At 49.2% G+C, this 22,753-nt stretch overlaps 1 protein-coding gene across 4 annotated transcripts in view; it reads right to left on the bottom strand.

The window, feature by feature from the left end:
- Window positions 1–22,753, bottom strand: part of ARHGEF9 (Cdc42 guanine nucleotide exchange factor 9) — a 204,617-nt gene that overhangs the window by 161,252 nt on the left and 20,612 nt on the right. For all 4 annotated transcript variants that reach the window (XM_015626398.3, XM_033514029.1, XM_015626399.3 and 1 more), the window contains exons 2-4: window positions 17,866–20,591; window positions 11,985–12,132; window positions 9,563–9,672 (exon numbers count right to left, since the gene is read on the bottom strand). In XM_015626398.3, coding sequence (XP_015481884.1) covers window positions 9,563–9,672; window positions 11,985–12,132; window positions 17,866–20,523 — 2,916 coding nt within the window. In that variant the 5' untranslated portion in view covers window positions 20,524–20,591. The remainder of the gene's footprint in view (window positions 1–9,562; window positions 9,673–11,984; window positions 12,133–17,865; window positions 20,592–22,753) is intronic.

Consider the following 22,753-nt stretch of genomic DNA (forward strand, 5'->3'; position numbering starts at 1 on the left):
AACTCATCCCTGACAGGACCCTGCTTCCCTGAACTCATCCCTGACAGGACCCTGCTTCCCTGAACTCATCCCTGACAGGACCCTGCTTCCCTGAATTCATTCCTGACAGGACCCTGCTTCCCTGGGCTCATCCCTGACAGGACCCTGCTTCCCAGAACTCCTCCCTGACAGGACCCTGCTTCCCAGAACTCCTCCCTGACAGGACCCTGCTCCCCACCTCAGCACAGGCAGCTACAAACTGGAGTAAAACATTTCCCTTCCAGATCAGAGCTTAAGATCACAAACTCCTGCCCCAGGCCAGGCCAGGCCCCCGTGCTCCTCATTCCCCACCCATCCCACACAAACCCCCGAGGGATCAGCACCCCTGGGACCCCTGCAGAGGCTCCCAGAGCTGCAGGATGTTTAAAATGTTTTAAATGCACGTGGGAGCAGCTCCTGTGGCACCCCCAGCCTCCCCTGGTCACCCCCAATCCTCGGCAGCTCTGCTCTTACCCAACTTCTGACCTACTTCTGCCTTGTGCTTCTCTCCCTCCCCGCTCCTGCCCTCAGCCCCCAATTAAATCTGTGTGAGATTTCCTCAATTATCCCCTTCCTGCTAATAGATGTGCAAAGAGGATGCCATAACAATGTATTCCCCTGGCACTGGTTCAAAATACATCTCCGAATTAACGTTGAGGAGTGCAGGATGTAGGAACACTTTAATTAAACATAAATGTATAGGAACCAGCAGTTAGGTTTAAGCAAGCTGATCTTTTGCTGCCACCACAACACTTCATCTCAGCCATGCAGTGAGAATCTTTGTGCTCCTCTTTAATTGACAGGCCAATAAATCAGCACTAATCTCCCCTCTCTCTGTAGCTGTGCATGCTGTTCTGGAATACAGCAACATTCCACTGGCACAAGCCAAGCTGCAACATGCATGGAAAACACTCCAGGCAAACCTTGAAACCTGTAACAAAACTTGGAGCAATAAAAATCCGTGTTTGGCAATTCTGGCAGGAGTAAAGCTTTACACACACCTTTGGAAAGAGGAGGAGCAGGAATAGAGAACTCCCACCTGAAGCCATTAAGATGTTCTGATAAGCACTTGCAATTCTGGATGAATACAGAGATAATTTGAACACGATTTCTAATTGAGACAAAAGCTGTCTGTGAGGAATAGGGAACGAGCCTGGGAATCTCTGTGCCCATTACAGAAGGCATCGAGTCTCTGCTCAACTTTACAGCCCCCTTCTGCCTCATCCCAGGAAAGTATTGAGAGATAAGAAATTGCATGTCTTCATAAAAAGGAGGCTTGAATCCATCTGCACACCTCCAGCTGCATTTTCCATAGATGATCTCCTGCTTTATCTCCTCTCCTGGCCCAAAACAATCTCCTAACAGCTCAATAACAAACTCCAATTAACCACATCACTGCAAAGTGATGCTCAGGGTGCTGATGGCACAGAAGGAAGAAACAAGATTATTTTAAGCCTGGTGGAGAGTAACTTGCAGCACTTTCAGCCCTGCTGCAAATAGCCAGAAAACTCCCAGGCAGCAAGTCCCTGAGTACACAGCAAACAGCCACTGGGGTGATCTCGAAATTATTTAGGGCACTGCAGTGCTGGATGAGGCTGAAATGAAAGGAGATGAAGCCTCAAGGCCAGGCAGGATCTCTGCAGGAGCTGGGAATGCAGCCCTCAGAGCTCCCCCAGAATCCCAGGGGAACACAGCAAGGACTGCGCTTTCCACCGTGCTGGAGATGGGCTGAGCACAGGAAGGAAAAGCAACATTTTTTAACTTTTCCCCAGTATTTCTTCATGCTCTGAGTGGGACCTGGATGTCAAAATGACCTCTGGGAGCAGAGTGCCACCTCTCAAAGCCTCAGTCCCCTCTATCTGTGAGGAAGGCAGTGACTCCCAGCCCACTGAAATGACAAGCAGCCAAGCTCTGCCTGGCTCTGGAAAACACACTTTGCTCTAAATATGAGAAGCTCTAAACAAAAAGCTGCAGCTTCCCTCTTGCCTCTCCCTGTTTGCTCTGTGTACACCCAAGGCCCTCGTTTCCACCTTACTGCACATGTACTGAAGCTATTTTTGGCCAAGAGTGACGTGGCTTTGTTTGCATAACTGGGTTCCCACCTCATGATCTGCCGCTCTAATAGTTTGCAAAATAATAGCTGGAAAATGTCTGATGCCCCAAGAAGTGACTGCAAAGTTCAGTTTGCCTTTATCTTAACTCCAAAATAAAGGAAAAGAATTAAAAAAAACCCCAAAACAAAACAGGAAACAAGCCTTCCTGCAGCATCACTTATAAAATGCTTCAGCAAGATGTAAAACAAATTATTTAGTGATGACCAGCTGGGATGTGGGGATTTAATTTTGCTTCTGCTTTGGATGAGGGAATCAAACCAGAAAAGACGAGGCCAAAGTCACACAGGAAGAAAACCATTTTACACAGTGGGGCCTTAACAACTCGTGTCAACCCAAAATATCATCTGCAGGAAATGCAAACTTATCACTGATGGCTAAAAACAAAAGCACAGCTCGAAATAGCAGCATTTCAGATGAGGCAAATACGTCGCTTGGACTATTCTCAACTGTCAGAACTGAGCTGCAATCACAGATCTCTCTTGAGGAATATTTGGTATTTGTCCAGTATTAAAAATAAAATGTGAGGTATCTTAGAAAAGAAAGAGCTGGCTCAAATAAAGAGTGTATGGAAATAAATCCTGCGTGCAGAAGGATCCAACCACTTGCTCTTCTTGTCCAAGTCCCAACTCCTGGCAAAAGAGGGACAAAACCCATTTCTACAAGAAATACACCTCAAAATTTGGAAACGTGTCAAGAGACTGAGCTAAGGAGACCCATCATACAAAGCAGTGGAGTTATTCCTGCTTTTAGGTGAAGCCCTTGCACCAGGAGGAGTGGAAAGGGAGTCATGACAGGGGCTCATCCTTCTTGGAGGTGCTTCCTGGGCATCCCAGCCCAGCTGCAGCAGCTGCTCTGCTGCCCTGGCTCTCCCTGGATCCCACAGCATCCCTGGGGAGAGCCCTGCAGGGGACAGCAGCACGTGGAGTGCCAGCAAAGGCAGCAAAGTGAAACCCACTGCTCAGGGCAGGAGTAGCCAAAGGCCCCCAAAAGTGGTCCCCACTGGCCACAATCTGCACTGTTGATGCTTCCCAGCAGTGCAATCCCTTCCCACTCCCCAAAGGATGCTCCCTGCATGCTCTGCCGTGCTCCTGGGTGGGATTGCACACCAGGAACAGCAGCACTGCAGCCAGCTCTCCTCCCATCTCCTTCCCAGGGCAACAATCCCTGCTCCCATCACAGCACAGCCACCACGAGATGTCTGCTCTTGTTCGGAAAAGACTGATCTCTCAAGGTTTTTGGATGACAGGATAATGTATTTCCCTAGATATTAGAGACTGAAAGAGATTTATTAGGGGAATTATTCTCTATATTCTGTGCAGTCCATTAGGAGATGAAGCTTTCCCTGCTCCATCGAGGAGCTCATTGCAGGCCATGTGACTGCACTGACACAATACCCAAGCCCCCTCTGCAGCCTCTTATCCTGCTCATTTCATACTCCTCCAAGTACAAGCACAGTGTTGGGTCAATATCCCAGTTCCATTCATGTGTGAAAACCCCCATAATTCTGCAGGACAAAACCAGGGACAAAATTAGACCCTTTATTCCTGCCTTTGGTACGGGGGACAGCTTGTTACCAAATCCACTTCAGCTTCTCCAAAACTCAGAGCAGCTGCAGTTTCCCTGGGAGCCCGAATTTTCAGGTGCCAGCACCTCAGCAGTGTGGGCAGGTGCTCTGATTTGGGGGTTATGAACACATCCCCTCCAAACTGCACCAGGATTGAACAGCTTGGGGTGAACAGCAAAGGGGATGGTCCCAGATGTTCCTCCCAGGTCACTGACAGAAGCAAAGCACACTCTGGACACTGTGGGATCACAGAGCTCCTCCCAGAGCAGGATGCTGCTCCAGGATCCCAAGGGAATTGCCTTTGGCCACATCAGGCTGGTGATGCAGTGAAACACTCAGAGCTCATCTCAGAGTCCAGGGAGCCCCACACAGCCACTCCCCATCACCCCTGCTGTGATGTCCCCCCACCCAGTGCCTTCAGCAGCACTTCTGTCATGCATCTCCAGCCTGATGCATCTCAGAATGGAACCTCAGCAGCTACAGAAGACATTTTGGAGCTCTGACCCTTGCTTTTGCCTGTCTTTCCCAAATTTAGCTCCTTTTCAGCTAAACACCGGTGACACCTTGAGCCACGAGCACAGCCAGGGCTCAGGAAGCACTACAAAAGCATTTGTTCCAATATTTACACTGGGATTTTTCATGATACACCTACCACGAACTTTAGTTTATTGGGAACATAGTGCACAGGGGAAGGGCAAACCACAGAGTCTATACTGCTGCCAAGCAAAATGTCATTAAGGTTTTAGCAATGCAACACAAATTGAGTTTACATTAAAGCTTCTTTTGTATAAACCATATCCCAGAGTGAAACACAGTGACAGAGCTGAGTAATGAGTCGAAGCAGAGCAATCAAGGTGCAACTACTGAGCAATAGGGAAAAGGAGCCATTCCAAAGTGCTATTTAAAGTTAGGCTGAGAGCTCCATTTGAACTATGGAAGTGATTATGTACAGTCTCCATTGCACACACACTGAATGCCATGGAGGATGCAGTACCTGCCACCTGCAGCTGCACAGAGACACCCCAAGCTTCAATGGCACTATAAAAACCATCACAAACTGGAAGCTGAGCTTCTTTTTAATACAGACTTACATATAATTGCTGAAGAGCTGAGAAGTCTGGAACTTCAAACCTCTCTTGTGCTACCCAGCACATAAACCCACAACTCAAAGGTGACCATTTGTCATTTCCAACCTTTTCTTCCTGCAAGACTCAGTCTCTGAAGCCCTGTTTGTCCCCAGGAGTGCTGGAAAACACTGGTGTTGTGGCACTGCCGAGGTTTGTGTCCCCCCAGCCCTGCTCTGTACAGAACCACAGCGTTTCTGGATGTTTTTCTAAACACCCAGAGCATGGGATGTTTGGAAATCTCACTCACCCAGAGCAGGGTCTGTTCATGCCAGAGGGATGCAATGGGCTCAGGGCTGACCTGGAGCTCACACTCAGCTCCCAAAGCCAGCAGGTCAGGCACAGCTCAGGTGCTGAAAAGGCTGCAGTGCTGCAGTCAGGGGTGCAGGGACCCTGCCTGGGCACTCCTCACACAGCCAGATGGGGCTGGATCACAGCACTGCAATATTCTGAAGCTCAATCCCTGTTTCCCCCTCGAATGAGCAAGCCAATCTTGATTTATGTGAACAACAACACACAGACAGTTTTTCAGAACTTGCAAAAAAACATTTATAAATGGCTAAATATATAAAAAAAAAAAACCCAAAGAACAACTCCATAAAGATTTCAGAGCACTGCTAAGTAGAGCAGCATAATAGGTTTATCAAGATATAAAGCAGCCCTCCCCAAAATATACGGCTCAGACATACCCTGCCAGCAGAAGTACTCAATGTTTAAGATGAGGGAAGAGAGATTCAGTGAGGATTTGTTTTCCTGGCAGCCCTCCATACGTGCACATAAACCTCTTGTAGCAGCACACTGATATTTAAACTAATTAGCACCAGGAAAGCCTCAGGACTCTGCTTCTCTCCCAGCCTGTTCCCAGGGACACAGGGGCTCCAAAATCTGACTGTGATCACATCCCACTCACGTCCCAGGATGCTGCAGCCCAGGAGCCCCAGCACACCCCCCTTCCTGCCCAAGTACACGGGAACACGGGGCAGGACACTTGGCAAAGAGAAAAAAAATCCCCCCTCTGCCCAAACTGCCCACTCAGCACTATGTGAGAGGATAAAAATAGCAGGCAGGAGGGCTGGCCCTGAATATCAAGCAGCATTCCCACCCAAATCAACTTCCCCCTCACTCTGTTCTCCCACAGGCTGCACGTTGCCTGAATTTCCTATTCCTCATAAACACAGCCGGTGGGGATTCAGCTCTGGGGAGGCTGGCACATCCACCATCATCGCTCTGGCAACCCCCCACCAGCCTCTGGAAAGAGCTCCTGACTTCCAGAGGAGAAAGGACAGGCTGGGGGGGTGGGTTGTGTGAATATTCAACACCTCTGCACAGCAGGCCTGCCTATTATTAGTATAGGGGATGTCAAAGAAGCTCCTCTCATGCAAAGTTTCCAGTCTAGCTAATTAACAGTGGCTTCCTCCAGCATATCAATTTGGGCTTTAGTCCCTTGTACACAAGCACACAGGGCAGGAAGGAGAGAAGGAGCAGAGAACAGGAATGGCTGCAGTTATCTTTAAAGGCTGGAAATGAAATCTCAGGTAAAACAGAGAGAATTAACACACATTGAGAGGAGGCCTCCCCTCTAAGGAAGGACTGAATCTCCCATCTTTTAAAAAAAGACTGGATGTGGCACTCAGTGCCATGGTTTACTTGAGGCAGTGTTAGGGCATGATCTTAAAGGTTTCTTCCAAAGTAGTGAATCCTCCTGGAGCACATCCCCAGAGCACCTGTCTGGAAAAAGCTGAGATGATTTTGACTGGGCAGCTAGCAAGAAGCAAAAGTTCCCTGACAAGGGGCAGCAGAGGCCAGTGATTTGGGTCAGGATGGGACTGTCACCCCCTGCTTCTGATAACCAGACCATAAAACATCTCCCAGCACCGCTCTGGGGCTGCAGAAAGGAACTCACTGCTCCCCTTGCCCCAGGATCAGCCACGGCCCAGCTGGCAGGACCTGCCTGAGGGTAAATCAGAGACATGAGAGATGCTGAGGGTCCTGGCAGGGCAGCCTTTAGAGCACTCCTTGCCATCCCTGCTGCAGCTCAAGGCACCTCGAGGTCTCCTGCAAGTTGGTCTCGATTGTGCCAAACTGCTTTCATAAAAGCAAAGGCTCTAAGTGACCTAAGTGCTAAACCAAAATGCTCTGCACATAAACTGCTTCAACACAGAGTTTTCTCTAGGCTCAAGAGTGTACTCTGGAAAAAAAAAATTAAAGACTGAAAACTTTTAGAAATCTGACCTTATTTAGTTTTACCTGCTTCTTAAATTAGGAGAGAAATAAAAAAAAAAAAATAAAAATATTGTATGGCTCCACATGTAGCACCCTGCAGTGCTTCAGTTTCTTATTCCCACCTACAAAGTGGGAACCATAACATTATCTACTCCATAAAAAACTTCCCCAGCTTGTGCCCAGATTTCAGACCCTCTTGCTTGGAAGGATAAATCCCTGCTTTCTGCACTGCTCTGCCACCTCACTGCTGCCAGCTGTCAATGAAAGCACTCGACAAGAGACACCCAGGCCCACAAATCTCACCCCAAATTTCCACATCTTGCCAGAGCACAAACTTCTTTCTGGCCAAAAGGTGATTTGCAGCCCTGTAGATCTTCACTGAGCTTGGGGCAGAGGTGACAGATGAGTTTCCCAGCACTGCTATTGTGAGCCCCATCTACGTATCCTGCTCCTCTGATTTACTCTGATTTATAAACCCCAGCAAAGGTTTCAGAGCTGCCTGTTTGCCATCATTTAAAAACAAGCTGCTTTATGAACAGGCCTCTCCAAACCCAATTCCCTGCCTCAGTGGTGCACAGGTTTTTGGCATGGTTGTGGCTGAGCCAAACAGCACCCACAGATCTCTGGGTCAGGAGCAGCTCGTTTCCCCTTCCAGCTCCACATCCTTCCCACCCATCCCCACAGGAGAAGCAGTTTCTCAGCTGACCTTTCCCCAACTTCAGCAGGGTGTTTGGTTTGCTGAGGTTTCTGTTTTCCACAGCTTCTCTAAGGGGCTCTGATGCAATCTGAGCTCTGTTTGCCATCTGAAACAGGCCTGGCTTTATCAGGATGCACAGGGCACTGATAATTCAGGAGCAATTTTGTGTCACAACAGCACCTTGGCTTCCAGGAGGGTCTCCAGGACAGCTATGAAAGCTGCAAATGCTCCTCTTAAAAGATCAATAAAGTGATTAATTAAGGTGTAATAAAGTGATTAATTAAGGACCAAATCCATCCATGCACTGGTCAGTACCAGATCCTGAACAGGGACACAGCTAATGGACAACACACCTGAGACATTCCAAGGCAGGGCTTGCACACTGCCCAACAGGATATTTCACTGCTCTGCAGTCACCTGCCTTATCCTGGCCCCAAGGACAAGCAGCTTTATTGGATCTGGATCATTTTATCTTCCAGGAAAACTTTGTTCAAAGCTTTAGATGTTCAGCTTGTTTAAAAGCAGAACAGCTTTCCTGAGTTGAAAGAAGCAGTTCATGTCACGGCAGCGAGGTAGGACCCAAAGGGAAGGAAGAGAAAAAGAAAAGCTGAACTCCTTGTCTGGCTCTCCTTTGTACCTCAGCCCACAAAAACTCAGCAAAGAAAACAGAAGTGACGCAAGATGGAATTCCAGAAAGCCACAAGCGACCAAAATTCCAGCGGCGCATCCCCGCACGCGTTCCCTGGAAACCAACAGCCAACACAAGGAGGATGGAGAAGTCAACGTCACTCACTGCCAACTTACTGCTCCTGGGATGGAAAAACACACCCAGAGGCCAGGCCCCCCTGGAAATCCCATTTCAGGAAGGCAGTTCATCAGATATCAAAGGGGAAAGGAGTACAATAAAGGTCTGGTGAGGAAGGACAGCAGTGGGGTGGGAAAGAGCCACAGAGACACAAGAGAAGGTCAGTTCCCTACTCCAGCAGGGAAATTCCTGGCTCCCAGCTCATCCTTTGTTCCTGTGCCCTAGAGGAACAACAAGGGCTAAAGCTCTTCTGCCACACTCAGTAGAAAACTCTGCCTGCATCACAGCACAAACTGGGAAACCTACTGGGTTTGGGACAATCCCTATCTGAAACCAGACTCACGAGTGCTACAAACCCAAAACAAGGCCTCCAGACTTCAAACACAGGGGCACAGCTAAAAAACCCACCCCCTACCCAAGCAAGGAAACACATCAGACAAATTAAACCATTTTTGCCATCTTCTCTGAATTTTTCCCAGAGGAAAACATCCCCAGGCCCACAATAGCTTTTACTTCCCCCACTAGAAGCATCATTCACAAAAAAAGAACCAAGTGGATTGTGCCTACATTTGCAAAACACTTTGGGAAAGAAGCAGTGACACGAATTTGTCGCCGAGATGGTGCTGGGAGCAGCACCAAACCCAAAGGACACAGGGCTAAAAAAGGAAGGAGAAAAAAATAAACCCATCAAAACCACGGAGCAGATCTGAAGGCGACGTGAAACGTCACAGTTCCCTCCACCTGCAAGGAACACTCAGCCACAGGCACAGGAGGCCCAGGGACAGTCCAAAAGTCTCTGCTACCCATTGAAGGGACGCTGATTTGGGGAAAATACGATGCACCTAAGCTTTTATTGCCACTAAATAACAATAAACCAAAATAATCCCCATCTGTGGCGGAAGGACCCAGGGATTGAGGAAGCTGTTAGTCAAGCACATTGTTATAAACACAAAGCCCAAAGCAGGCAAATCCCAGCCCTGAATCAGGCAGAGAGGCACGTTCCACACAGCTCCTTACCCGACTGATCTGCAGCTTCTCAGCTCCAGGCTTGAAGAGGTTCCATCGACGGCCGCCGTTCCGGCAGTTCCCGCGCACCTTCAGGGTCTTTGAAGCCTGTTCGTTCTCAGCTGCCAGGAGAAAATCCACAGGAACAAAAAAAAAAAAGGAATGACAAAAGATAAATGCTGTGCTTTAGCTCAGGCTGGGGGCGGAGGCTGTTCTTTTAAATGAAAGAAACAAAATTGTTTGCAAGAGACTCATTCAACCTCTCCTTTAGAAAAAGAGAGCACTGAGTATATTTAGGTGCTTTATTCAGTGCTCTTGGGATACAAGAGAAATAGTGCAGCTTGGATACTACAAAAAGGCAGAGCTGGGAGCCACATCCCGAGGTGGGGCCAGCCCAGCTGGGTGCAGAGCCAGGATGCTCTGCCAGGAGCTCCAGGAGCAGGAGATCCTCACCAACCTGCAGCGGTGTGTGCAGGGCAGCACCTGCAGCAATGCCAGCTGCACACTCACTGTGCTCCACGGGATGCCAGGCCTTGGAAAAGAAACAGCTCCCCCAATTTACACACAAAACAGAAATGGGGAAGTCCATAAAAGCTGTTTTTTTATGGAAACTGGGCTGGTTCTCACCCCCAGCGTTTCAGGCCGAGCCCTCACAGATGCAGTTCTGCTCTAGCTTTGACTAGACACAAAAAACCTCACCAAACCCCAGCCTGGCCTTGCAGATGGCACTACCCAGGCACAAAGCAGCTTCTGAAAAAAGGCAAATGAGCTCTACTTTTCCAATTAAAATTTCCAATGTGACATTTTCAGCTCCACATCCCGTCCCTCTCTTTTTAGGGTGAAGCAGCCATTCTGTATTAGCCCAGAGTTTTTCCCTCCCACATTTGGCAAGCTTAGATTTTAATCCCTTCTTCCATCAGGTTCTTCACATCCCTTGGCCTGGAGGGAAGGAAACTGAGCTGAGCACCACTGGTGCCCCCACAGCTGCTGCCAGCACAGGTACCTGTGATCCAGGCAGTGCACAGATGTGGTAATTGGTGTTTCCAGAACCTGCAGGTTCCTCATCCCAGTCATGGAGCAAGGATCTAGGGAAAACAGCCACTTTCTGGAATCCTTCCCTAAAAGATGCTCAGTTTCTATCTCCTGACGTACCTCTAACCCAGCAGAGGTTTCAGACTGTGTCAGTCCTGGGGGGTTTGAGACCAGAATAAATAAATTCCAGGCTTTGGGAGAGTGGAGACCCCCAGAGCAAACAGGTGGGGGCTCTGCCCTGCCCATTGCAGAGCGCAGCAGGGCAGGGATGCTGCTGCAGCCTGGCTGGGCAGCCATCCTGATTTTCTTCCAGTGTTGCTGGGAGAGAGATTGCACTGAGACCTATTTCCTCAATGCTGATGCAGGCAGCCTGCTGCTATTTTTAGCAGCCCACATTTCACTTTGGAGACTCTTGGCGAGCCGGGCTGCAGCACGGTGCCGATTACAGCGGGAGGCGATGGATGGAGCAGCAAACAGGGAATGCTCGCTCCGAGGGGCTGTGTGACCCCCCTGTGCTGGGAACCACTGCACCCCGGCAGCAGAGCCATCAATTAACAGCACAGGCAGCTAATTGGCCTTGTCTCCCCCAGTTCTGCTGAAGCCTGATGTGCTGCCACCATCCATCAGCCGCCCGGATCCCTGGAGTGCTCCCCAGCAATGCCAGCACAATCTGGCAGCGCTTCGTGCTCGCCCATTGCTAAATCACAGGATTCTTCATGCCAGCAGTGGCCCTTCAGGAAATAATTTCCTTTCTCTCATTATCAATCTTTTTAATTAGGAGGTTCAAAAAATGATGTCATCTATTCAGCCATCAGCCAATTTACCTTCAGATACAGATACATTCCACAGTGCTCTGGTGTCACTGTGAGCAGGACAATGCAGAGGGGTCACCCCAGTCTTTGGCTCATGAGATTCCCTCCTTCATCATGAGAGGAAAAAACCCCTCACTTCTTGTGTTTCCAAACAATCAGACTTGAGTAGTGATCTCAGTATCCATCATCACTCACCACCTCCAAATGGTGACTACTCAGTGAGTACTCACCACAGAGGATCCTTAGAGGACAGAAATTCAAGAGAAAAGCACCAAATATAAACTCACACAGCAGCTGCTGAACAGCTCTTACACCTCACGTGCCTACCCCTGCTCATCCTCTCATAACCAGATTTTGGGGATTGTGTTAGAGATATTAAAGGGAGAAAACAGCCTTATTTCATAAACACACAGTGCACAAGAAGATCCTATTAGCCAGCAAGAAACTCCTCAGCACGCGGCTCTCGGAGCTCCCTCACCTGGCACCAGGGATGTAACCAGCAGGGATGCAAACCACATTCCTGCCTTTCCCACCCCTGCTGCAGCATGGGTGACATCCAAAAAAGCCAAAACTGGCAAAGAGGCACTCACCACGTCTGCGGAGCAGGTGCTGCATGCGCCCTCCCAGCTGGTCCAGCCCCATGGGGGTGCTCTGCGAGAGGGGCTCGGAGCGGCAGCGCTCCACCAGCGCCTTGAAGGGCTCTGCTTGTGGGGATGGCTGTGCAGGATGAGATGTTGGCTGCCAAGAGAAGGGCAACAGAAGAATTTTACCAACAGTAGTTAAATCTCAGCAAAGCAACCACAAGATGTACAATAATCCACGGAATTTCCACGAGCGCGGCTTGATGCAGCCTGCGCCCGCTGCATTTCTGACTGCAGGCTCAGGACATGCTGGCCCTGGTGTGCAGCTCCAGTGCCCCTATTGCAGCTTAGACCTCTTACAGCTTGAAGACCAACACTTCCAGTGGCCCTGAGTATCCTGGGAACTTCAGGGAGAAACCCTGATGGAGACCCACCTGCTACTCAGTGTTTTGGGGGTGAGGCTGCTCTCCCATTCCCAAATCCCAGCAGGAGCACAGCCAAGGAAGGAATTAGCTGTATTAGGAATTAGCTGGTGCTCAGGAGCCTGTACCAGCAAGGGCTGGCTGCTTCCAAGGGACAGCAAAGAGCAGCCAAACAGGTTGGCAGCTCACAGCTAACCAGACATGTCCTTGCATCTGTAGCCTTTACTTGAATAAAACAGCTGCAATTAACTGAAGCACCCATAAAATGCATAAAATGCCAAATAACTCAGTTATACCTTAATGCAACACTAATCCAAAGAATTGGCATTTACAGCTAAGTGGAGAAAAATGCCGACGTTTTCCTCACTCCAACTTTTATTATTCTATTCCAGGAGGAAGAGTTCCTGAAAGCGACAACTGTACCGTGACATTTTGCAGAATGGAATGTTCTTTTTAAAAACATCACAATTCAAACTCCTACTTTTCATTTTATTCTCTGTGACATGTGACACTGTGAAAGCCGTGTGTATAATCTTAGAGTCAAGAAATCAGAAGAAAAATCATCTGACAAAGGTCAGGGGAAGCAAACAGGAGGTGTTCCTCTCTGGGAGGTTTCTAGGCTCAATCACAGACACATCTGTCACACTTCCAGGAATAACTGCTAATAAGTGAGTGCCTGGGATGGTTTGGTGGATCCATCCTCGAGACTCCAGCAGCTCATTTTCACTGATGTGCTGTTATTTTCATTTACAGGTGAAGAACAAAGCAGACAGGCTGTAATTACCCCAGAAGAAAGCTGTGGATAAATTAAGGCTCCATCTCCCAGCACCAGCATCATATCCCAGTGAACCAGTTCACTTCTCTTAGCTGCAAAACAGCTGGGAGGAGGTAAAAGCCAAAGAAAACCTTCCATCCAGGGAATTTTGGACACAGAGTCCCTTTAGCATAAGGCCAGCAATGCCCAGAGCTTCCTCTTCCCATCCCTACTCTGATGCCTTGTTTTAACTTTTGAGGCTGGGAAAGGGATAAAGGAAAGACACACCATGTGTTTAAAGAAAACATGTGGAAATCTGAATTATCCATGTGTCCCATGGCTGGTTCTATATACAAGCAAAGAGTATCAGCTTTGCAAACTCAACCTGCCTTTCCCTGCTGATGTTAAAAATATGTTTCCCAAAAAAACCCTGCCCCACTATAGATAGCACTAAATATAGGCTTTAATTCAAGGATTTTGCTAGCACCTCCTGGTTATTATGAATATAAGAATCTGAACAGCTTGCAGATAGGCTTTAGAAGTTTTGTCTCCTCTAAAAATAAAATGATTGTCAGACACAACCATATTAAAAGCCATAAATACCCCAAATCTTCATTCTGCAAGTAAACTGCACCTCGCTGCAGAAAGGAACACAGCTCTCTTTTGGCAATGGCAGGATTTAGAAAGTGAAGTATTATTTGTTAATTTGGAAGGACTACAAAGTCTTTTGTTACAGCAGGCTGAGACACAACCCAGGAGCTGAACAATCAGGAGATGAAGAAAGCTCTGAAGATCAACTCTCCCAGATGCCATTTTCTGGTCAGTGTCATTCAGCAGTGGGATTTTTGTCCACTCAGCAATCCCATCTCTGCAGCTGCTCCCACAAGAAACCAATCTCCAGCTCAAAGTCGCTACGGGCATCACCTGCAGCTTCTCAGCAAACACACAAAAGGGAGCTTTGCTGCACCCTCCTCTTGTGAAAAGGCACTTGGAGCTGCACTAAAGCCAGAGCCCAGAGCTGTGGGAGGATGAGAGCTGTGGCCCAGCTATCAGGCAGCAGATCTGCAACCCCATCCCCTGGCACGAGCACACTCAGGGAAATGGTAATCCTGCGTTTCCAGTCGGACCCACCACAGGGAGAGGTTCCTGCTTTCCCCCACGGAGCAGCCACGGCACAGGAACCCCAAAAACCTCCTAAAGCCCTGACAGCTCCCATATCCACCTGGGCCACTCACAGCAGCAGCACACTCTGCACCTTTGTGGCACTGGGACACTCTGTCAGTCCAGGACTCGGAGGAACAAACTCAGCATCTGCTCCGGAGAAACATCTGCAGCCATGCAGGAGATTGAGCACACGGCCCCTTCCAGAGCCCTGAAACCAACCACAGCATCCCATCAGCCTGCCACCTCGTCCTATGGGACACACAGCTTTTGCCAAGGCTGACAAGCCTGTAGAAATCTCATTTTCACACTTCTGGCAATCCTAATTCCCCCAGAGAACAGCCTCACAAACTAAACTATGCGCAGCCAGAAAAAGCTGCAGCCTGCAAACCCTTTGGAGATAAAATTCTGAACCCCAAGGATAAAGATTAGGCTTTTTGTTACATCAAAATAACCTCTTATTTCTCAACCAAGCCAGCAGAGGGCACAGAAAGACTGTGGTGAAAGCCCTCTGCTGTCACTGCGAGGGTGACACCAGCCCAGGGGCTCCCAGATGCTCCCAGTCCACCCTTTGAGAGATGTCTCTGCCAGAAATAAACCTGACACTTGTTTCTGGGTCCTAAAACTCCAAACTGATACCTGAAATATGAATTCAGATGCCTGTTTTTCAACCTTTTCTCGTGTCACTCCAAAGGAGGTATCGAATCATCCTAAACCCTGTCCATGGACACACCAGCCAGTTTGGAACCCTGATGGAAGGCTGGAATTGCAAAATACACATTATCAAAGCTGCTTTCCATCTAAACATCATCTCAAGCTACTGGAAATTCTCAAAGACAACTCCTGGGGCTAGGCCTGACTTCCTGCAGCAGCAGTTTCCCTGATGGGATGCTGTGGTGTTTATGGAGGTTGGAGGAGGATAATTCACTTCAGTGGAGACATGGAAAATGGAAACTCTGCCCAAAAACTAGTGAAACCTCTGTGTCATCTTTCACTCCATTTCTGTTATCTCAGAATAAGGATGACACTGTGATTCCAGAGCTGCAGCAGTGTGGATGCAGTAATGCACTTCCCACTGACAATTTGTTCTGATTTTTACTGTTCTTCCAATTCCTCAAAGCAGTTTATCTTCACTGTTTCACAAGTTCCCAGAACACATGAAAGTTTGGGATGGGGTCTAAAACAACTATCAGGGATGTGCTTTTTCACTTTTCTGCATCTGCTTTTATTAAATGCTGCTGCAATGCTCTTTCCTTTAAAGCACCAGGATCAAATCCTGCCAAACTACTTCCCCACGATATCACTCAGCTCGTGCCCAAAGACATTAGAATTTTAAAAGAAAAGACCAGGAAAGCAAAAACCAGGGGCATTAATTGCAGATACAACTAAACAGATTTACTTACTGGCAGAACCCATGTACAGATCCCCTAAATCCCACTCCAGCATCCCTTGTGCTACACCAGCCTCAGTTTCTCACACCATCTCCCCATAGGAGCCTCTGTGGGAACAGGACTTTTATGCTTTTTTTGGGGCAATGTTTAAGTTGTTTGGGAAATGCTTTCTGCCCTGCTCTGCTCACACACTAAAACTGCTGGGGAACTTGCTCAGAGCACTCAGCCTGGCCAAGCCACCCTGTCCTGGCAGCACCTTCTCCCTGTGGTTGAGCACTTCCCTTGAAATACAAATCCTGCAGATAATCAGAGCAGCCTGGAGTGGAGGCAGCAGAGCCAGCAACTCCTCAGGAACAGGTGCCAGCAAAGAGATGGACTGAGCCCTAAAACAATAAGAGGCTGGAGTTTGCTGCTACTGTCACACTCAGGCTGAAGTTACTCCTCTTCCATGTTTATTTTTGGTAAAGCGTTTCCGAGTGCCGCTCCCTGATGGGAGATAGGCGAGCAAATCCCTGGGGTATCTCAGCTCATTTGTTACTGGAGCTGCTGGCAAACTCTCCAGGGCTCTTCCTGGCCACGAGATCCCTTCTTCAGCCTCCCTTCGCTCTGGGTTTGGTGCCACCACCAGATCTCTGTGCACTTCCAAACCTGCAGCAGGAGTTGCTGGGGTGCAGGAGGTGTCCACAAGCCAGGTGGGGCTGGCTGCTCTCCCTCCCACCCTGCTGCAGCTCCTGCCCAGAGCAGCCAGCCCTCCCTGCCAGAGGAAGCGCGGCAGCCCGGAGCTCGTGTGCTGTGGCCACGCTCCACGGGAACTCGGGGGAGGTTTCCTGCCCAGTTATCTCAAGCACCATATTTAAATGTCTTGGTCAAGCTGCAACAGCTGAGCTGGGACTTAGGGCATCTCCTGTTCACACAGCTGAGTCAGGAAAGCGCTGGGATTGTGACCTGAGAGCGCTGGGAACCGACAGGCAGCCCCTGTGCAGATGTGGCTGCTCTGGGTGAAGATGCTGCTATTCCCCTCTGCTCCACTCCATCCTTTCGTGCCTCTCTCATCTTGCTCCTGCCCACAACACTTTCAGCTTGGTCCCTGTGAGGGGATACCAAACCACAGCCCTCCCAACCTCCTCCTAAAAATGCTTCTTCCAGAAACCCCAAGAAGTGACCAAGCACTACTCACTCCTCTGGAGTGCCTGGGATTTCACAGAGAGCTTCTGTCATTCTTTGTATTACACAAAATGGAGCAGAAAAACAAAGCCAGGAATAACTAACAATACTGCTGCCTGTTTTAGCTGCGAGTCAGAAGTTCAGACTTTTTCCCCACAGCATTTCTAATCTGCTGCCAATTTTCAAACACTTCCCCTCCTGGCTCAGAAGTTACTGTGACCCCTTTTCCAACAGGCAACAGTGTCATCACCTCTGGAATATCTCTTGTCTCACCAAACCCAAAGGGAAAAGAGAAAGTTTCCTCACAAATCAACGTAATTTTTCTACCTGGCAGCTTGAAAAAAGAAAAAGAACATTCCAGCCTCAGCTAACCAGCAGGTACCCAAAAGAACCCTAAAGCTGGGCTTCACTCTGGCTCCACAGGACTTCTGATGTTTTGTGGCAATAAGCTGGACAAGACAGATTGGCAACTAAAATGCAATGTCCCCATAAATGTTTTGAGGATTTTAAGGGCTTTGAAAGACTTGCTTGTACCAGACAGGAAAGTCCTGCCATGACTGGAGCCATCAGCATTGCCCAGCTCTCATCATCGCCCACCCCATCACTCCTACATCTACTTTAGGTAAGAAAATACAGAGGCAAATTGCTGAATTGTTTGCCCACAGCACACTTTAAAACTCTCAGTTTGCTAAAACCCCTCTTCTAAGGAGCTTCTACTTCAAATGAACCTAAATGCAGAGAGGAAAAAAACTAAAGGTAGTGTTTAGGAATGCATAAACTGCTACAGCCTCTTCAAAAGACACTGATACACACAAAAGGTCACAGCAGGAGCAGCTCTGGAGGTTTAAGAGCTCAGACTCAGACTGATCTAAAAGCTGCTGCCACTATTCACAGAAACCCCGATGAAGGATGTAAAAAAACCACTTTCAAGTGTGAACCAGCTTTTTGAGATGTACAGCAGCGTGATCTTACTGCAAACCTCACAAAGTTGCTCCTACCTTTCCATTTTTGAGGCGTCCAGAAGAGACAATCCTCGAGACGTGCACTTGGAAGGGCCTGCACTCCGTGCTGCACTCAAACTCTTCCACTCTGTCCATGACCTCCACGGAGTTTTGCTCCACAAATGAAGCGGTTCCCCGCGTTTTAATGCGGCCACCATGCTGTTCCAAACCCTGCCTTTTCACTGTGGAACACTTTAAAAAGGTCACTACAGAAAAGTCCACATCGGCAACTGCGGAACAGCCCATGTCTGCAGCATCCAGAACATTCTCGGGAATGTTGTGAGAAGGTGGCAGGTCCCTGCCCATCACCTGACCCTTCTCCAGAGAACTGACAGTGTCTTGGCTCTCCTCAGTCAGAGCTGCCTGGGGAAGGTGGATCAGAGCCTCAGGTGCTGCAGAGAAGTCACCATTGGCAGCTGGGGAATGGCCCAAGTCCACAGTACCCGGCTTATTCACAGGAAGATCAGGAGAAGGTGGCACATCCCTGCCCACAACCTGTGATGTCTCTGGAGTACTGCCCGAGTCCTGAATCCCCAGCTCACCTCCCGACAAGTCTTGCAAAGGCAGCTCAGGATTTCTCAAGTCCTGATTATCCAGTTCTGTCCTTGAAATTTCCTGAGCCACAGCTGGAGATGGAACCATGTCTTTAGCAATCACTGGGGCACAAGCCACGTCCTCGGTATCAAGTTTAGTCAGTGATGTCTGTGGAAGGTGGGTCTGAGCCTCAGTCACTGCAGGAAAGGCACCATCAGCAGCTGGAGAAGGGCCCAGATCTGTAGCATCCAGATTACTGACAGGAAGATCAAGAGAAGGTGGCAGGTCTCTGCCCACGACCCTCTCCAGGGTACTGCCACTGTCTTGAACCTCCAACTCACCTCCAGACAAGTTTTGCAAAGGCAGCTCAGGATTCCTCAAGTCCTGATTATCCAGTTCTGTCTCTGAAAGCTCCTGAGCAACTGCTGGAGACGGATCCATGTCTTTAGCAACCACTGGGGCACAAGCCACATCCCCAGAATCAAATTTAGCTGGCGATGCCTGTGGGAGGTGGGTCTGCACTTCAGTTTCTGCAGAAAAGTCCCCTCTGGCAGCTGGAGAACTGCCCAGGTCCCCAGTATCCAGACTAGTCACAGGAAGATCAGGAGAAGGCAGCAGGTCCCTGGCCATGACCTGGCTCTTCTCTGGCGTCGTGCCCAAGTCCTGAATCGATTCAGCCAGAGTTGTCTGTGGAAGCTCAGTCAGATCCTCAGAGGGATCTTTGCTGTTCAGCTCAGTGAAAGAGCCATCTGCCAGCTCTGCCAGCTGGGACATGGATGGTTCTGGCCCAAAAGGAGGAAGTGAGGTTTCATTAAGCCTGTCATTGCCACTGTCCAGGCCAGAGGAACCAACGCCTTTCAGCCCATCTGCGGTTTTGCAGTGCTGCACGGGCTCCTTCCCCGCCAAGCTCTCAAAGCTCAGGTTCTCCCACGTGCCTGAATCCGGGGACTGCAGACAGGCTCCCACCGTGCAAAAGGCCTTTGCGCTCTCGTTCTCGATAACCAAACCCTCTTTGGGGGAGGCAACATCCTGCCTGCGGCCTCGGAAACTGCGCTGAGGCCTCTTCTCATCGGGGGAAAACGCCCTCGAGGAGCCTCGCAGCCGCCGAGCTGCCTCGGCCACGCTGCTTAAGAACCTCACAACACCCCCAAAGTGAGTGGCTTTGGCGGCACCGTTTGATTTCTTTCGCTGGCTGAGATTCTCCTCACATCTTGTATCAAAGTCAAAGTAAGAAGCGGAATGATCTGTTGTATTTTCTAAGTTCTGGAAATTGGTTTCAGCCCTTTGATCTGGGAGCTTTGAATTATCTTTGCTAGCTAATGAAATTCCTTTCAGATAGCTCCAGACATCAGAGCTCCTTCCTCTCCTGCTCTCCTGTGGGAGCACAGCACACCTCTTTTGATTGTCCCCTTCTGTAATTGCAGGACTCTTAACGTGTTCATAATTCAAAGACTCGCTCTTCCTGGCTGCTATTCTGTGGCAGTTACCATCATTATCCTCACTGTGTAATCTGCCACTAATATCCCTGAGACATTTACTTTCAGTGGTATCGAGTTCAGGAATGCTGATGTTCAGCTCTATGTCCTCAAAAGAAGAGTCCAGATCCTCGATGTACCCCGCGTACGAGTGGCGGGAGGGCCTCCGGCCATCGCCCAGCTTCTTAACCCTGTAGACAGCTCTCTGCCCGCTGCAGTGAAGGTCCTCCTCAGGGTCACACACATCCTGCACTCTGGATGCTCTCAAATCCATGTTCTTGGCTGTCCTGGAGGATCTTCCCTTTTTTGACGAGCGTACCCTCTCCATGAAGGATGGCTTCTTTAATTCTGAGACCTCAGAGGCAACTCCCAGCAAAATCATTGACTGGGGTCTGTCTTTATTCGTAGCGAGTCCTTTCCTGCGTCTGACGAAATTCCAGATCCGGCTGCCCTTGGTTGTCTTCTTAAACCTGTGTGTTTCCTCCTGCTCACCGGGGATCGCGTCGCCGGAGGCGCAGTGCTCAGCACCACAGGCCTCCAAGGCATCGGTGCTCCCTCCCTCCATGTTTCCTTGGAAAATCCTGTTGGCATATCCATTGGGAATGCTCACAGAAGCAGTACGCTGGAGGCCCTCTAGAGCTTCCATCGCCCTGGCTCACAGGCTGGTTCCAGGAGTCACGGATGCATGGTCCTCAGATTGCTTTCTTCACAAGACTTTAAGGGAAAAGAACAAAGGAATGCCATTAGGAGCAGAAAACTTCCAGAAGACACATTTCTTAAAGCATCACAAGTAAAACTTCATCCCAGTGGCTGTGGTGGTTTTCCCCACTGATTCCAGGGAGGCTGAAATTTTGCTTTCAAACCATATAAATTTTAAAGCTATTTAAATCTGAGTTAAATGACTGAACATTTAGTGACCACAAATAAACTTCCTGCACTAATAAAGTCACCACAAAGTACGCTCAGAATCCCATGAATCACATCTTTGTTTTGCAAGCCGCGGAGGCTCTAAATGCATCAGAGTTCATGGCAGAGAGAGGAGAGAGGAAATTCCAGTGAGTGTCCCTGCACATGTCACTGTCATCTCCACCGTCCCCAGGAACTGGCACCATGCTCCCAATAGCTCAGTTTCTTTCAAAGAAAAGTCAGGGTGAGCCTTTTCCTGGAAGCAACGCAACTCTAAAACACTACAACATCAGAAAACTCATGGAACAGCCAAGCCAGGTTTTTCATACAGTAGCGATGGCACCAGCACGGGAATCCCTCCTGGCACTGGTCTGCTCAATGAAAGCTGCTTGGCCACCACTCAAAGCTACAAAAAACGTGTTCCCTTCGAGTGGGTTCCAGTGGACAGGATTAAAAATACAGCAGCAATGGAAACCACTCTGAACCAGCTGTGGGAATACAGCTCCTAAAGCTTCCCTTCCTCTGGAATTCATCTGCCCTGTCTCAATATTACAGCTTCCTGGGGCTGGATCTGCTGCTCCTGGGTTTGCTGTCTAGAAAGCAGAACTACATGCCAGGCACTCCATGGGGTTCAATTCCCTCAATTTCCAATCCTACTCTTAGGAGGAAGAAGGAAGAAACAGTGACATGGGTTTGACAATGGAGGAACTCTCCACTTTCCCCCAAGCAGCAGGAGAGCCAGACTAGCACTGTGAACAGTCCCCATAGCTACTAAAAACACTTAAACCTGCTATTTCTGTTAAAACTAAGGTTATTAACACAACAGCTACTGCCCTGGGCATCTCATGACTCTCACATTGAGCCAAATGAGTCTGTTTCTACCTTGCCACCACATCTGCCTCCAACAAGGGATAACCCATGAGATCCCCCAGGATGGCAGAGGCACCACGGAAGCAGAGCACAGCCAGCAGAAACAACCAGCATCCCTCTTTTTATTGTGGACAACAGTCATCTGGCTTTTCGTGAGCCCTGCCACAGGGGTTGTGCCAAGCACTTTTGGCATCAGCCGTGCTTAGGGTAGCAAAAATGAGTGTTTGTTGCTGTGGTGGGCTGCCAGATGTCCACTCATGCTGCCCAACCGAGGCAAGGGGGGAAATAAGATGAAAAAGCTGATGGGCTGCTATAAAAATATGGTGACCCCTTTCCAATCACTGTCAACTCGATTTATCACCAACCGATCTGGAAAATGAGAAACAAAGATAAAACTAATGCAATGTCTTACCCCCACCCACCATGGCTCAACTTCCCCATCTTCTGAGGGATTCACCTCCCACCAAGGGGTGCAGAAGGATTGGGAACTGGGAGAGGTATGGTTGGGACATAATAGTTGTCCCTTCCTTCTCATACTTGTCCTGGACTCCTGTGGGGCCTTCACAGGCCACAGATCCCGTCAGGAGAACCTGCTCCGTGTGGGGCCTCCACTGGTTACAATTCTTACCAGGAATCAGCTCCACAGGCTGATTCCTACCAGGAAGATCCTCTTGCTCCTGTGTGGAGCCTCCAGAGGTCTCATTCCTGCCATGGGGAGCCAGCACAGGCTCCATTCCCGTCAGGAGAATCTGCTCCTGCACAGGGCCTGCACAGGCCGCAACTCCTGCCAGGGATCATCCCCTGTTCCAGCACCTCATCCTCACCGTCCTCACCGACCTCAGTGCTCACTGAGCTGTTTCTCACCTCTTTTTATCCCCCCATCACTTCTCCTGGCCTTTTTTTGCCCTTTATTAACCATGTGAGGTGCTGCCAGGGCTGCTGCTGGCTCTGCTCTGGTGGAGCCACCGGTGGTACCGGCTGTACCCAACACACCCCACGGTGACACAACGTCACTGGATACAGCCAAATACAGCCCACAGCTACACATCCTGAGGGAATACAGCCAAATACACCCCAAAGTTACACACCCTAAATGTTCA

Source organism: Parus major, chromosome 4A (assembly GCF_001522545.3).
Source record: "Parus major isolate Abel chromosome 4A, Parus_major1.1, whole genome shotgun sequence".
NCBI classification, from domain to species: domain Eukaryota; kingdom Metazoa; phylum Chordata; class Aves; order Passeriformes; family Paridae; genus Parus; species Parus major.